At 35.7% G+C, this 13,172-nt stretch overlaps 1 protein-coding gene across 2 annotated transcripts in view; it reads right to left on the reverse strand.

Moving 5' to 3' along the window:
* Positions 1-13,172, reverse strand: part of stat1a (signal transducer and activator of transcription 1a) — a 63,181-nt gene that overhangs the window by 11,643 nt on the left and 38,366 nt on the right. For both annotated transcript variants that reach the window (XM_059966894.1, XM_059966892.1), the window contains exons 21-22: positions 5,850-6,038; positions 4,217-4,292 (exon numbers count right to left, since the gene is read on the reverse strand). In XM_059966894.1, coding sequence (XP_059822877.1) covers positions 4,217-4,292; positions 5,850-6,038 — 265 coding nt within the window. The remainder of the gene's footprint in view (positions 1-4,216; positions 4,293-5,849; positions 6,039-13,172) is intronic.

Here is a 13,172-nt window from a genome sequence, read left to right on the forward strand (position 1 = left end):
TTGTTTCTTAATTCTACTCAAGGATTTTGCATCTTCCATTTCTATTATCACTTCTTTCCAAGCACTTGATTTCTTCCCACCCCTCTGCCTACCTGCCTGTGCATCCCAGTTTGGAGCCAAGGATCTTCTTTCAGCCATTACTCAGTGATGCTCACATCGTACCTGTCAATCTCTAACTGTGCTACAAGCTTTCTTTAGTATACTCCACACTTTCCAAATTCAACACCTTTCATCACCCTTCAACGCTTTGATTTTATCCCCATGTTATACTTCAACTCAGCCAACTGACTGCAAATTTTATCCTACAATCTGCTTGTCCTTCCTCAGTCTCACTGCATCTACTCACATACCAACTGCCCCATCCTCAACCCTATCATCCCAATTCCCATTCCCCTGCCAAGTTAGTTTAAACCCTCTCCAGCACCTCTAGCAATCATCTCTGCAACAGAAACACCCGAACATGAGGGGATCCACCCTCACTCTGGTGGTACCCTGATCTTTTTGTCCAGGTCATGTGTTCCCCAGAAGACCGCCAGCCCTGCCCCAATTCCTCAGCCACACAGTTATTGTGGTGAACTACATATACCTGTCTGGACACGCCCCCTGCTGACTGCTCCTGTGGCTCCTCCCACAGACCCCTGTATAAAGGCTATTGAGGTCTGAGCCCTGCCTCTGTCTCCAGGATGTAGTATGGTGGTCAACCACTGCTTGTTCTCTCTCCAGTCAATAAAAGCCGATATCTCGCTTTTACGTCTCAGAGAGTTATTGATGGTGCATCAATTATCCACCATATAATCCCATTTCTACTCACTGGTGTGTGGCACACAGTTCCAGAGATTACTTTCCTCCAGGTCCTGCTCTAACCTTCCTGCTTAACGCCTTATATCCTCTTCAGGATCTCGTCTTCCCCAAACCACCCTCCCCGAATTTTCCTACATATTCTTTGGTACCAATATATACCATGACTTCCAGGCTGTTCACCCTCCCCCTTTCGAATGCTATAGATCCAGAGACATTACTGATCCCGTCACCTAGGAGGCAACATACCATCCAGGTCACAGGATCTCCTGTCTACTCCTCTAACTATGGAATCCCTTAACACTACTGCACTCCTCTTCTCCAAGTACAGAGCCAGACAATGCTAGAGTCCTGGTTGCTGTGGCTTCTCCCATACCCCCCCCCCCCCCCCCCCAAAATCAAGGGATATACTTAACTATTGAGGGGAATGGCCACAGGGGTGTTCTACACTGGTTGCCTATTCCCTCTCCCCTCTCCTGACAGTCACTCAGCTACCCGCTTCTTGCAACTTGGATGTTGCTACCTCCCTGTAGTTCCACCACCACTTCATTTTCACACGAGCCAAAAGGTCATCCAGCTCTAGTTCCTTAACACCATCTCCAAGAAACTGTGGCTTAATGCATTTCATGCAGAGGTAGTTATTAGGACAACTGGAAATCTTAAGGACTTCCCATCTTTCACATGAAGAACATACCACTAACCCTGGACCCATTCTCACCACACTAGCTTTGTACTTGTGGATAAAAATAAATACGGGGGGGACATCAAGTGATGACGTAGGATTGAGACGCTGGAACCCAGCCCTCCCGTAAAAAAGTTAATAAATTAATGTTTAAGAGAAGAAAAGTTAATTAATACTTTTAAGGTTACTTATAAACTACTCCGGATTGTTTTAAGCTATGCCTCATAAACAGAGGACGAAGAAAACTGCTACCGCGAAGACTGCTCAAGTTGGAACAGAATCAAGGCCTACTTCTACTGAAGAACCGCGGACTCAGGTACAACACACCACCGGTGAAACAGAAAAGGAGACCGCGGCAGCATCGGCCATTTCTAAAGGAAAAGATCAACGAGAACTGCGCAAGCGTAAAGGAACGAGCATGCGCAAAAGAGAGCAACCAGAACTACAAAACCCAGCAACAACTGAAACCGACAGTGAAAGTGAGTCTGAGAGAGGCGGACTCTCTGGAAAAATCAGACGAAGATGGAGAAGAAGAAGATGAAAGTTCCTCTGAAAATACAAAAAAGACTTTGAGGCAAATAATGCATAAATTAGAAAAATTAAATGCATTAAAAGTAATTGAAAGTAACCAAAAAGTAATTAAAGAAAAAATAACAAATATGGAGGCTATGTTTGATAAAATGACAAAGAAACAGGAAAAAATGGAAAAGAAAATTACAGATTTGGACGTCAAATTGGAAGAAATGGATGGAAGAATGAAGAGGATGGAAGATGATAATGATGCCTGGACATCAGAAAGAAAACAACTCGTGGGAAAAATTGATAAGCTTGAAAATTTTAGTAGACGCAACAATATTAAAATTGTTGGACTTAAAGGAGGTACCGAAGGAGAAGACCCAATAAATTTTCAAAAATGGATTCCTGAAAAATTGGAAATGGGAGAAGAAACTTTAATTGAGATTGAAAGGGTGCACAGAGCCTTAAGACCAAGATCTCAAGATGATCAAAATCCACGATCAATTTTGATAAGATGTTTGAGATACCAGGATAAAGAAAAGATTTTGAGGGCGGCTGCCCAAAGAAGAAAAGGTCCGTTGATGATAGCAGAGAAACCAGTTCTTTTTTATCCTGATATAAGTTATAACCTTTTGAAGAGAAAGAAAGAATTTAATCCAGCTAAAAATGCTTTGTGGGAAAAAGGTTATAAGTTTTTAATGTGTCACCCAGCAACACTGATAATTTTTTTGGAGGAAGGAAAAAGATTTTTTTCTGATTATCAAGATGCGGAGGTGTTTGCACAAAAACTTCATCTCTTCGTTAATTGAACGTAGAGATTTCTAAATGTAATGGTTAAAGACGAAGACAGAGAAAGCAAATGGAACTGATGGACATTTAAGGACGATATAAGGGAGATAAGTAAAATTTTAGAAATATTAATTGAGAATAGTATGTTTTTTTATATATATATATATATATACACACTTTTTATGTTGCGGGGGGGGGGGCTGGGGAGCTTTGAATCGGTTACTACGGGATTCACGTGTGTAATCATGGCGATTGCCATGACCCGTACAATAGAGGGGGGTAATGTTGTGTTTCTTTTCTTTCGCAAAATTAGTAGGGGGGTATTTTGTTTTTTTCTTTATTTTCTATTTTTCTTCTATTCTTTTGCCTGGATGATTGGTGGGGACACACATAGCAACATGGAGATTTCTAAAAAGATTTCCCAGGATACAATGAAAGTTGAAAGATTAGATTGGAGGAACATAAATAAAAATAATGACTAATTTATTGAATTTTTTAAGTTTTAATGTTAATGGACCAATAAAAAGAAAAAGAATTTTAACATATATTAAAAAAATGAAAATAGATATAGCTTTTTTACAAGAAACTCATTTAACGGATATAGAACATCAGAAATTAAAAAGACTGGGTTGGAAATGTTATTGCAGCTTCATTTAACTCAAAGGCAAGAGGAGTCGGCAGGAAGATATTTAATTATACTATTATTTTTACTAGGTGATATTGAAGAGATAAAACCGAAATTCAAACTAAATAAGTATCAGAAAGAATTTATAAAAATTGCACTGGCAGTAGCCAAAAAAGCTATTGCAGTTACTTGGAAATCGGATACACATTTAAGTATAGACTCTTGGAAGAAAGAAATCTATGGTTGTATTCCATTAGAAAAAATTACTTATAATTTAAGAGATAAATATGAAACATTTCTGAAAATTTGGAGCCCTTATTTACAAAAGACAGGATTAAATATATAGATGCTCTGAAGATGAAACAATTGGTTATTAGGGGAAAGAAATAAATATACATATTAAAGTTATTACGAATTCCATGGAGCATGTGGAGATCTTCCAACAACCAGGCATTCTTTCTTTCTTTTTTTTCTATAGGGCAGTTAGGGGGGAGGGTTTAAGGGGAGGTGGTAAGGGTTATATACATTGTTTTTTCATATTTTACTTTGTAACCATTTAAAAATGCAATAAAAAAAGTTAAAAAAAATAAAAAATAAATACATTCGCATCTTACTCAGAGCCTCCACCTGTTCTCACCCAAGCCTGGCCACCTCCCAGACACTTCACTTTATTGGTCTGAGTGCCTAATAGATCGTTAATAACAGCCCTCAAGTCCCCAAAAGCCTTGAACTCTTTAAATCTCGCGCCTTCTCTTCCACAAGCGAGAGCTCATGATGACTGCAGCCCACCGAAAAGTGTTACTTACACTTCGGAGACAGAGATCAGTTCAGTCTTTATATAACCACTTGTCTTGGCATCATCCACATCCATAGGCTCTGAAGCTGAGAAATTGAATAAACCAGAACTTAGTTAAATGAGACAAAAACTTCCCTTTATAATTTGCACAACACCCAAGGTACACAAGTTCAACCTTCTCCTACAAATTATTCATCTATCTATAACCAACTGTGCTACGGGTGCCCCCACCCTTACAAAGGTAGAGTGTTCCTATGAAACCTTTAAGCCGAAATGATGTAAAGCGAAGAACCATTAATCTATATGGGAAAGATTTTCGTAAAAGCGAAAATCCTCTTTGTAATGTGGAAACAGGTTACTAAAGTAGGTCTTTTGTAAAAGCAAAGTGGTGTAAAGTGAACATTTATAAAGCGGGGGACACCTGTATTGCATAATCATTTTTAAACACATTCTTTAAGGCAAGATTATTTAAGAACCGCCAGGGACATTTGCTCCCACTGCATTTGATGAGATTTGCCTCCAGTCCAGTGGGCCAACTGCAGAATAGCACAACCGCAAGTCCCTAGCCAACCTTGAAGTCCGGCTGCAGTTTTAGTATATTGTATGGTAGCTGCAGCAAATAACAGGTGTTGTTCTGGAGTTCCCAGTGACCCAATAAATGCTGCGGCACAAGTGGCAGTGATGGTCCTGGTGGTGGTTGATGCACTGTGCACTGAGCAAACTGAAGACAAATACTCTTGAAATGCAGGTGGGGACAAATTCCCAGCGATTCACAGGTACTCTAGCCCTAAAGCGAACATCACAATGGTGTTCAGAAGTGATTATGGTCTGAATGGATCCTCACCAAGTACAATATGAAGTTTGGCAACTGTTCAATACACATCTCCATTATTCCTTTATCCTCCTGCAGTTCATGAGTTCACCTCAGCCTTGCTTAGCTTACTTACAACAAATTTCACCAGTGCTTTTTAGTAAGATGGCTATTTAAGCCCAAGAAGAGTGTGTAAGCTGTGTTTTCCAAGAAGTATCATGGAATAAAGTACACCAGAATTGTTCTACAGGAGAAAGAGCAACTTCAGCAGGAGGGATGAGTAGAACCTTTCCCCTGAATGGATGCCAAGATGTACAGTAAATTTAAAATACAAATGGAAAAAGCTAAGGAACACAGTGCCACATAGACATTTTGGGTCTAAAATCTCATACTCTGTCATGAACAAGAGTTTTTGCTTTGTAGGAGTAGAAACATTCAAGTTGGAAACTATTTCCCCACTATTGCCCACCTCACTCCACTGCCACAAGCCAGAATTTCTCCTCACCACTTTTGTACCACCACCTTAATGCAAGTATTTTGAACTGAACAACTGCAACAGGAGGAAAAACTCTAGTTCAAATTGGTCCCACTGCATTCATGCTTAGGACATCTTAAATTTCTAGTCACTGCTGCACATTCAGAGAATAAAGGTCAAGATACACAAATCCAGAAGCAGTCAACTTCTGTGCCAACTGAGTCAAAGAATATGTTAATAGTTAAACTTTTCAGTGAGACCTTCACATTGATTCAACACAAAAGTTAATGATTGTCAAGTCCCATCAACATTTTCAGAACGTAAACGTTTTACTATTAGTTCTGGCCTTATACTTACGATCTTTTGGCCTGGAGTAATACTTTCCAAATGCTTGGTCTTTGGGGATCTCAGGATACAAATACTTCAATGGGTTTTCAGGAATGTTCTCAGCTGCCATTACTTTGTAATTGCGAATGATATCGGGGAAGGTAACAGCTGACAGTTGATGCTTGGTGTATGGCTCGACAGAGTGAAACTGAGGCTCAGCTGGGAATAGAAATTAAAAAGAAAAACAGATGGCAATAAATTAGTAAGCACACAAAAAGCAGATATCCAGAGAGTAAAGAAATGGACAATTCTCAAGCTACCAGAACTTTAGTGCCCACAAAAGTTACTTATAATATACTCCAAATGCAAAAATCCTTTATTTAACATTGGTATTGAAACAAAATGCTCACTTATGTAGTCATTGTATTTCAGCATGGGGGGGGGGGGGGGGGGTGTATAGGGTGGTTGGGTCCTGACCAAATATTAGGAAATATCAATAGCAATTATATAGCTTCTACCACCCAAGACAACTCCGCCTTCACATAGGACTTAGGTCCTGGGGGTGGAGTTTCAAGATGGCGACGTAAACATCTGCCTTTTAGGCGCTCTTTATTTTTTCAACTATAATCACCCTTTAATCAAATCTTTTCGAATTTAATCAAAAGTATCAACTCATATGATTAACTTTTTTTTCCCTAAAACTATATTTGATCTAATTCTGTTAAACAGAAAATGGCTACAAGCAAGAAATTGTCTAAGGACAATTGCATCTATCGATGCAATTTCTAATCTTCTGGATGCTAAACTTGCAAGTTTGGAAAGTAAAATGGAAAGTAAAGCAACAAGTTTGGAAAGTAAACTGGCAAGTTTGGAAAGCAAGCTTACCACGAAAAACACTTGGAGTTGTTAGATCGCTTGATAATAAGCTTCAATCGCAGGCATTGGATATTCAGCGGCATGAAGATAAGTTCACGACTCTTGAAAAATTAATTTGTGAAAAAGTATGTACAATTGAAGTGCTGGACAAGAAGATACAATCGACTGTTAAAACAGTAGATCAGTATAAGTTTAAAATTACTGATCTCGAAAACCGATCTCGCAGACAGAACTTGCGAATCATCGGGTTTCCCGAAAAAGTTGAGTCCGGTGATTTAACTGAATTTTTCTCTAAATTACTGTGGGAAATTTTTGGTGGTGAAGGTTTGCAAGCTAAACCTGTTATCGACCGCGCTCACAGAGTTGCGAGATTTTTGGCTGTGTCTGGTAAACCACAAGTGGTGATTGTTCGCCTTCATTATCCTCGGGAGAAAGAGCTTTTAATTCGATTAGCTCGTAAAAAAGGTATGATTTCTTACAACACCAACACATTTCGTATTGTTGAAGATTATTCGTTTGAAGTAATGAGAGTGAGAATCGCTTTTAAACCAGTGATGGCAGAGATTCACTCGATTGGACTTAAACAAGCCTGAATGTATCCAGCGAAGCTTAGAATTACGCTGAACAACAACAGTCAGCAATTTTTTAACACTCCGGAAGAAGCGAAGAAATTTGTTGAAGAATATCGATCTTCTAGTGCAACTTGAACTATGTGTTATGTTGAAGATTTTTCGGAGAGAGGATGCCATTTCATTTTAAGTTTTAACCTATGAAGCTGGGTTATAACTTCTTATCCTGATCTACGGGTCTGGTTTTTTTTTTTTACTATCATCATTGTTTATAGATGCTCTTTTTAATTTTTATAATCTTTTTTTTTAATTCTTTTTTCTGTTTCGGATATATACGTTTATATTTTGTAATAATGATTTACTTTTTTTTCAAGATGTCGTTTCTTTTTCCCGTAAGACTTTGTTTTCTGTAAGCATTTATTTGTTTGCCTGTACTTAGAAATGGGACGAATGTTTTGGATTTTTTGGTCTTTTTTTTAATATATTGTAGTGTCTATTAAATCCCTTTTTTAATCCTATTTTGATAACTTTTTTTTATTAAATTTCTTTTAATAGATTGCTGAACTTACATTTATATTTTGTAATATGGCTTTTCAAAATGTCGTTTCTTCTTCCCATAAGCCTTTGCTTATGAAACATCATCTTTCTTGTATTTGAATATGGAATTTTTTTAAGGTGTATTACACTTTTAAATTTTAATGTTTATACTTTTTTTTTAATTAATGATTGTTTGTTTTATTATATTGGTTTTTTTCATTCTGACTGATATATATATATATTTTTTCGCAACCCTATATTTAAATCTGGGTGTTACATAGTTTTTTAAAAATCTTTTTATGGAGCTGCCATCTTGAAATGGGGGTAATGTTAGTATTAGATTATGCGCCTGCCACTTGGCTTTCTTTCAAAGGGTGGGGGGAGGGGGGAGGGATCTTTTTTCACGCTTTTGATTTTTATTTTTTTGCTTTTAGTCTATGGGCCGACTTTAAATTATTAATATTGTTGAGGTGTCATGTTCTCCGGTTGCTCCTGAATCAATTTTCCTTCTTCCTGAATTATGGGTTATGTGTCTTTTTAACCTTTTATGATATACACAACTAATATTGGCATGATGGATAAATCTATTAACTTTATCTCTTGGAATACTAATGGTTTAAATCATCCGATTAAACGTAAAAAAATATTTAAAGTATTCCATAGATTGAATGCTAATATTTTTGCACAGGAGACCCATATTAGGAGGGAGGATAATCAGCGCTTTTTTTAGGTTCTGGAAGGGTCAACAATTTCACTCGAATTGTACTGCCAAAATTAGGGGTGTGTATTTTTATAGACCCCTCAATTTCGTTTACACATCATGAAATTATTTCGGATCCACAGAGCAGATTTTTGTTGATAACTGGTTCACTTTTTAGTCGAAAAGTGGTTCTAGTTAATATTTATGCTCCAAACTTTGACTGCCCCGATTTTTTAAACGTTTATTTACTTCCCTTCCTAATCTAAATGAATATATGTTGATAATGGGTGGAGATTTTAATTGTTGTTTGAATCCTTTGATGGATAGATCTAAACCTATCCGTACTCTTCCGAATAGATCAATTAATTAATTATTAATTCTTTTATGGTTGATTCGGGAATCACTGAAATATGGCGGTTTTTGAACCCTAAAGATAAAGAATTTTCATTTTTTTCACATGTATATCATAGCTATTCTAGAATTGACTATTTTCTTATTGATCATTGGTTATTAACGGATGTTATTGATTGTAAATATGATTCTATTACTATTTCGGATCATGTACCTTTGAAGTTATCTATTAAGATTTCGGACTTTTCCAATAATATTAGATCTTGGAGACTTAACGCTACTTTGCTTCAAGACCCAGAATTTATCACCTACATAAAACAGCAAATTGACTTGTTTTTCTCAACAAACTATACTGAAGAAATCGACAGAGGAATACTTTGGGATTCTTTTAAGGCTTTTATCCGTGGACAAATTATCTCATATTCCGTTGGTAAAAGAAAACAAAGATATTTAGATATTGCTTTATTAGTGGATAAAATTAAGGAAATTGATAAGATTTATTCCATGACTCCTACCAAAGAACTTTAAGAAGAGAGTTGAGCTTCAAATGGAACATAGTTTACTATTATCTTCTTCAATTGAAAATCAATTAATTAGGACCAGGGCTCAATTCTATATTCATAGTGATCGAACTGGTAAACTGTTAGCTAATCAATTAAAAGCAATTTTGACTAAGTGACAAATTATTAAAATTTGTAAACAAGATGGTAATTTAACTACTGATCATAAAGAAATCAATAACACTTCAAGATTTTTATAAATCTCTATATCAATCAGAATTTGATGGTGACCTGTCCATGATGGATAATTTTTTTTATCAGTTTAGGAATATTCAAATTGTTAGGTGAAGATCGTAGCTTGCTTGATGCTCCTATCTCTATGGCCGAAATAGGAGAGGCTATCTCATCAATGAATTCAGGGAAAGCTCCTGGCCCTGATGGTTATATTGTAGAATTTTTAAAAACTTTTTCTTCTTTGCTTTCCCCTTGGTTATGTGAAATCTTTAATGATGCGTTTGCTAAGAAGAGATTACCTCAATCTTTTTATGAAGCTACTATCTCTCTAATTCTTAAAAAAAGATAAAGATCCTACTTTATGTGCATCTTATCGCCCTATATCATTATTAAATGTAGATTCTAAGATTCTTACAAAAATTTTAGCCATTAGATTAGAAAAGGTACTATCACAGATTATTTCAGAAGATCAAACTGGTTTCATTAGGAATCGGTATTCCTTTTTTAATGTTACAAAATTGATTAATATAATTTATACATCACCCACAATCTCAGAATGTGTTATCTCATGAGATGCTGAAAAAGCTTTTGATAGAGTTGAATGGACGTACTTATTTAATACATTGAGAAATTTTAATTTTAGTCCCAACTTCATACCATGGATTAAATTAATATATTATAAACCTGTTGCTTCTGTTCTTACAAATAATTATAGATCCTCTTTTTTAATTATCTCGTGGTACGAGACAAGGCTGTCCTACAAGTCCTTTATTATTTAATATCGCATTAGAACCTTTAGCCATTGCTATTCGTGAATCTCCTAATATTTTTGGTATTACCCATAATGAGAAGTTATACAAATTATCACTTTATGCTGATGACTTGCTGTTATATATTTCTGATCCTGACAGGTCTATTCCCACTATTTTATCCTCGTTGGCTCAATTTGGTAGCTTTTCTGGTTATAAACTAAACTTGGATAAGAGTGAATTATTTCCCTTAAACGCACAAACTTTATTGAATGACAGAATACCATTTAAAGTTGTTACTGATAACTTTATCTATTTAGGTATAAAAATTACCAAGAAATATAAAGATTTATTTAGACTGAATTTTTTACCTATGCTTCAAATTCAACAACTTACTACAAGATGGTCTCCCTTATTCCTATCATTAATTGGTTGGATTAATGCTATTAAAATGATGATTTTACCGAAATTTTTATACTCATTTCAAGCCTTACCAATTTTTATTCCTAAATCTTTTTTTGATAACATTGATTCAAAAATTTCCTCATTTGTGTGGCAAAATAAAAACCCCAGATTAAGTAAAAAGCAATTACAAAAATCTAAAAAAGATGGTGGTTTAGCTTTACCTAACTTTAGATTTTACTATTGGGCGAATAATATTCGTAACTTAATGTATTGGAAATTAGATTTGGATTCACCACTGTGCCTGCAGTGGGTAAATTTGGAATGTAACGAGGTTAAGGGATATTCTCTAATCTCTGTTCTTGGTTCTTTTCTTCCTGCTGATTTAGTTAAATTCAATAAACAGATATCTAATCCTGTTATCAAACATACACTACGAATTTGGTTTCAATTTCGTAAGTTTTTTACTCTGAAAAACTTTGTTCTTGATAGCCCTATCTTGCTTAATTTTTTTCCAAACCTTCCTGGACAGATCAAGCTTTTAGCATATGGAAAAGGAAAGGTATAAAATGTTTTCGTGATCTTTTTTTTGAAGGTACTTTGATGTCCTTTGACCAACTTTCCAACAAATTTAAATTACCTAAATCTAATTTTTTCAGATATCTACAAATCAGAAATTTCTTACATAAAGTTCTACCATCTTTTCCCAATTCAACTTCAGTGGATTTCTCAGATTTGATTTTTACCTTAAACCCTTGTCAGAAGGGATTAGTAGCTTTTATTTATAATATGATTATGAAGATACAACCAGAAATATCAGATAGAATTAAAGAATGGGAAAAAGAACTTCGATATAATATTTCAACAGATAAATGGGAAAAAATTTTACAAATGGTTAATTCCTCTTCTATATGTGCTAAACATGCTTTAATACAATTTAAAATTGTACATAGAGCTTATATGTCTAAAGATAAGCTTGCATGATTCTACTCTTATATTAACCCTCAATGTGACAGGTGTCATCTAGAAGTGGCTTCATTGACCCACATGTTTTGGTCATGTCCCACTTTACATAACTATTGGAAGGACATATTTGTTACCATTTCCTCAATTTGGAATATCGATTTACAACCTCATTTTATTACTGCAATTTTTGGTATACCAAATGAGGATGGTATTCAGTTTTCTCCTTCAATCAGACGAATGATTGCTTTTGTAACATTAATGGCCAGAAGGTCCATATTACAAAACTGGAAAGAAGTAAATCCTCCTACCACGTCTCAGTGGCTTTCCCAAACTATTTCATATCTAAGTTTGGAAAAAATCAGAAGCACTATTTTTGACTCATCAGTCAAATTTGAAGAAACTTGGGGACCGTTTATTCGACATTTTCATATGAATTAATCTGACCTTTTCCAGACCTTCTTTCTCCTTATTCTTGTTCAGGTATGGAGTTCCGGAGTTCTTTTGACACTATCACATACTTATAAACTGTTATTATTGCCCATGTTAGTTTAGTTTAGTGTTTTTTTTTCCAATATACATTTTCTTTTACTTATTTTCAATTTTTTTTGATTATTTTTGTTTTTTTTTTCATATATAGTTATACAGACTCGATTGATTAATGTACTTTTTTCTGTTGATGTTTAATAGGATATTATTATCTTATTATCAATGTAATTTCAAGTCTATTGTATTCATAACCTATTCATTATTATGTTATGTTTTTCTTTATATATATATATGAAACTCAATAAAAAGATTGAAAAAGAAAGGACTTAGGTCCAGGTGTACCCTGTCTTGGTGAAGGATCTGTCTATGGCGAGTGTCAGCTAAAAATCACTGAAGTCTCTGGCAGCAGGGAGATAGATTCCAAGCTTTGGTGGAGGATTGTCTTTGTACAACAGCAGCAAAGGTTGGTCAACACTTGGTGTATGATACCCAATTGGGAACACCAGTAGAGGTCAAATGCTCTAGTTAGATAAGCACTGCAGCAACAGAAGGCAATGGCAAACCACTGTTGAAATTTCTGCCTGGTCAATCATGGAAAGAATCAGGAGGAGGAAACCAGACAATGGTGTGAACGGGGTTGATTCGAATCAACAGAACACCTCGCTCAGTAGAGGTAGTCATGTGCTGCAGGTGACACCAGACCGTCATCCAGAGACTGTAAGCAATAGGGCAAGGCTAAGGGTAGCAACATGGAACATCCGTACACTTCACCAGAAAGGAAAGTTGGACAACACATTAAATGAAATGAAAAGGTTGGGAGTTGATATCTTAGGCCTGTCAGATATTTGATGGACCGACAGTGGCAAATTCACTAAGAGTATGTAAAGGGGGTTTCTTCTTTTTTCTTTGTTCTTTGTTACTGTGTATGTAATCAAAATGGCTTCTTTGTTTTGTTAAAAGTAGGAATGCTTCTTTGTTGTGAG

This window comes from Hypanus sabinus, chromosome 4, assembly GCF_030144855.1.
Source record: "Hypanus sabinus isolate sHypSab1 chromosome 4, sHypSab1.hap1, whole genome shotgun sequence".
NCBI classification, from domain to species: Eukaryota; Metazoa; Chordata; class Chondrichthyes; order Myliobatiformes; family Dasyatidae; genus Hypanus; species Hypanus sabinus.